The sequence below is a fragment of the Octopus bimaculoides genome, chromosome 2 (genome assembly GCF_001194135.2).
Source record: "Octopus bimaculoides isolate UCB-OBI-ISO-001 chromosome 2, ASM119413v2, whole genome shotgun sequence".
NCBI lineage: Eukaryota > Metazoa > Mollusca > Cephalopoda > Octopoda > Octopodidae > Octopus > Octopus bimaculoides.
In genome coordinates, this window is record NC_068982.1 from 52,971,920 (window position 1) to 52,972,842 (window position 923).

General features: G+C 41.1%; 1 protein-coding gene across 1 annotated transcript in view; it reads left to right on the forward strand.

Moving 5' to 3' along the window:
- Positions 1-277: 277 nt before the first annotated feature.
- The window catches only part of LOC106867400 (uncharacterized), a 36,872-nt gene continuing 36,226 nt past the window's right edge, over positions 278-923 (forward strand). The window contains exon 1 of the mRNA XM_014912262.2: positions 278-573. Within this exon, the coding sequence (XP_014767748.2) occupies positions 312-573 (262 nt within the window). The 5' untranslated portion in view covers positions 278-311. The remainder of the gene's footprint in view (positions 574-923) is intronic.

A 923-nucleotide genomic window follows, 5' to 3' on the forward strand; every position in this document is an offset into this window, starting at 1 on the left:
AAACCTCCCAAATTGATGCAAGGTGCGGCAGAAAAACCTCCAGCATTGATGCGAGGTGAGGCAAAAAAAAAAACCTTCCACATTGATAGAAGTCACCGGCAAAAACTTTATATCCTTATTCCAAATTGCTTCCAAACTTTATGAATCACAACAGAAAAAGAACACTCACACACGCACGCGCGCACTACATGCTATCGATTAAAATTGGCAGAATTTCGCTATAGCAGAAACATACGGAACTAAGTACAAAACTGCGAGACGTAAATGACCTAACGACGTTCTTGTTGCTATGGAAACCACATCAATCAACAATGCCGAGCGGAACAAGCGATGTAAAATATGTTGACGCTTATTCATTACCCGGTAAACCACATATTGCTTTCTGTGATTCAGACGACAAAGATATACTTCTAGCACGGCATTTCTGGTTATCTGTACACTTGAGGCCTTTCGTTGAATCACGCCTCGTGTCCAGTGACATTAGACAACGAACTATTAAAGCGAGCTTGAAATCTCAAGACGATTACTTGCTAAGAGTAGACCATGAGTCTCATGCACTTGAACATTTAACTGGTAGGTAGACAAGCAGAAAAAACCCCACAAAAACAACTTGTTTATCTCTGGGTAAACTCTGAACGCTCAAAATCGGTACATCCATGACCAACATGTCTTATTTTACTCATGGATAATTTGCTGAATAATAGAGAAAGAATGCACGAGAAATTGGTAACTTAATGTATCGGGAAATATGTGCTATTAGAATCGTCTAAAGACGGGCCGATGTGTGGTGAGATACATAACAGGGCGAAAATAAAGAAGGAAAAAGGATACCGGTCTGTCTGCCAGCCAGCCAGCCAGCCAGCCAGCCAGTCCGCCAGCCTGTCTATCTATCTATCTATCTATCTATCTATCTATCTATCTAT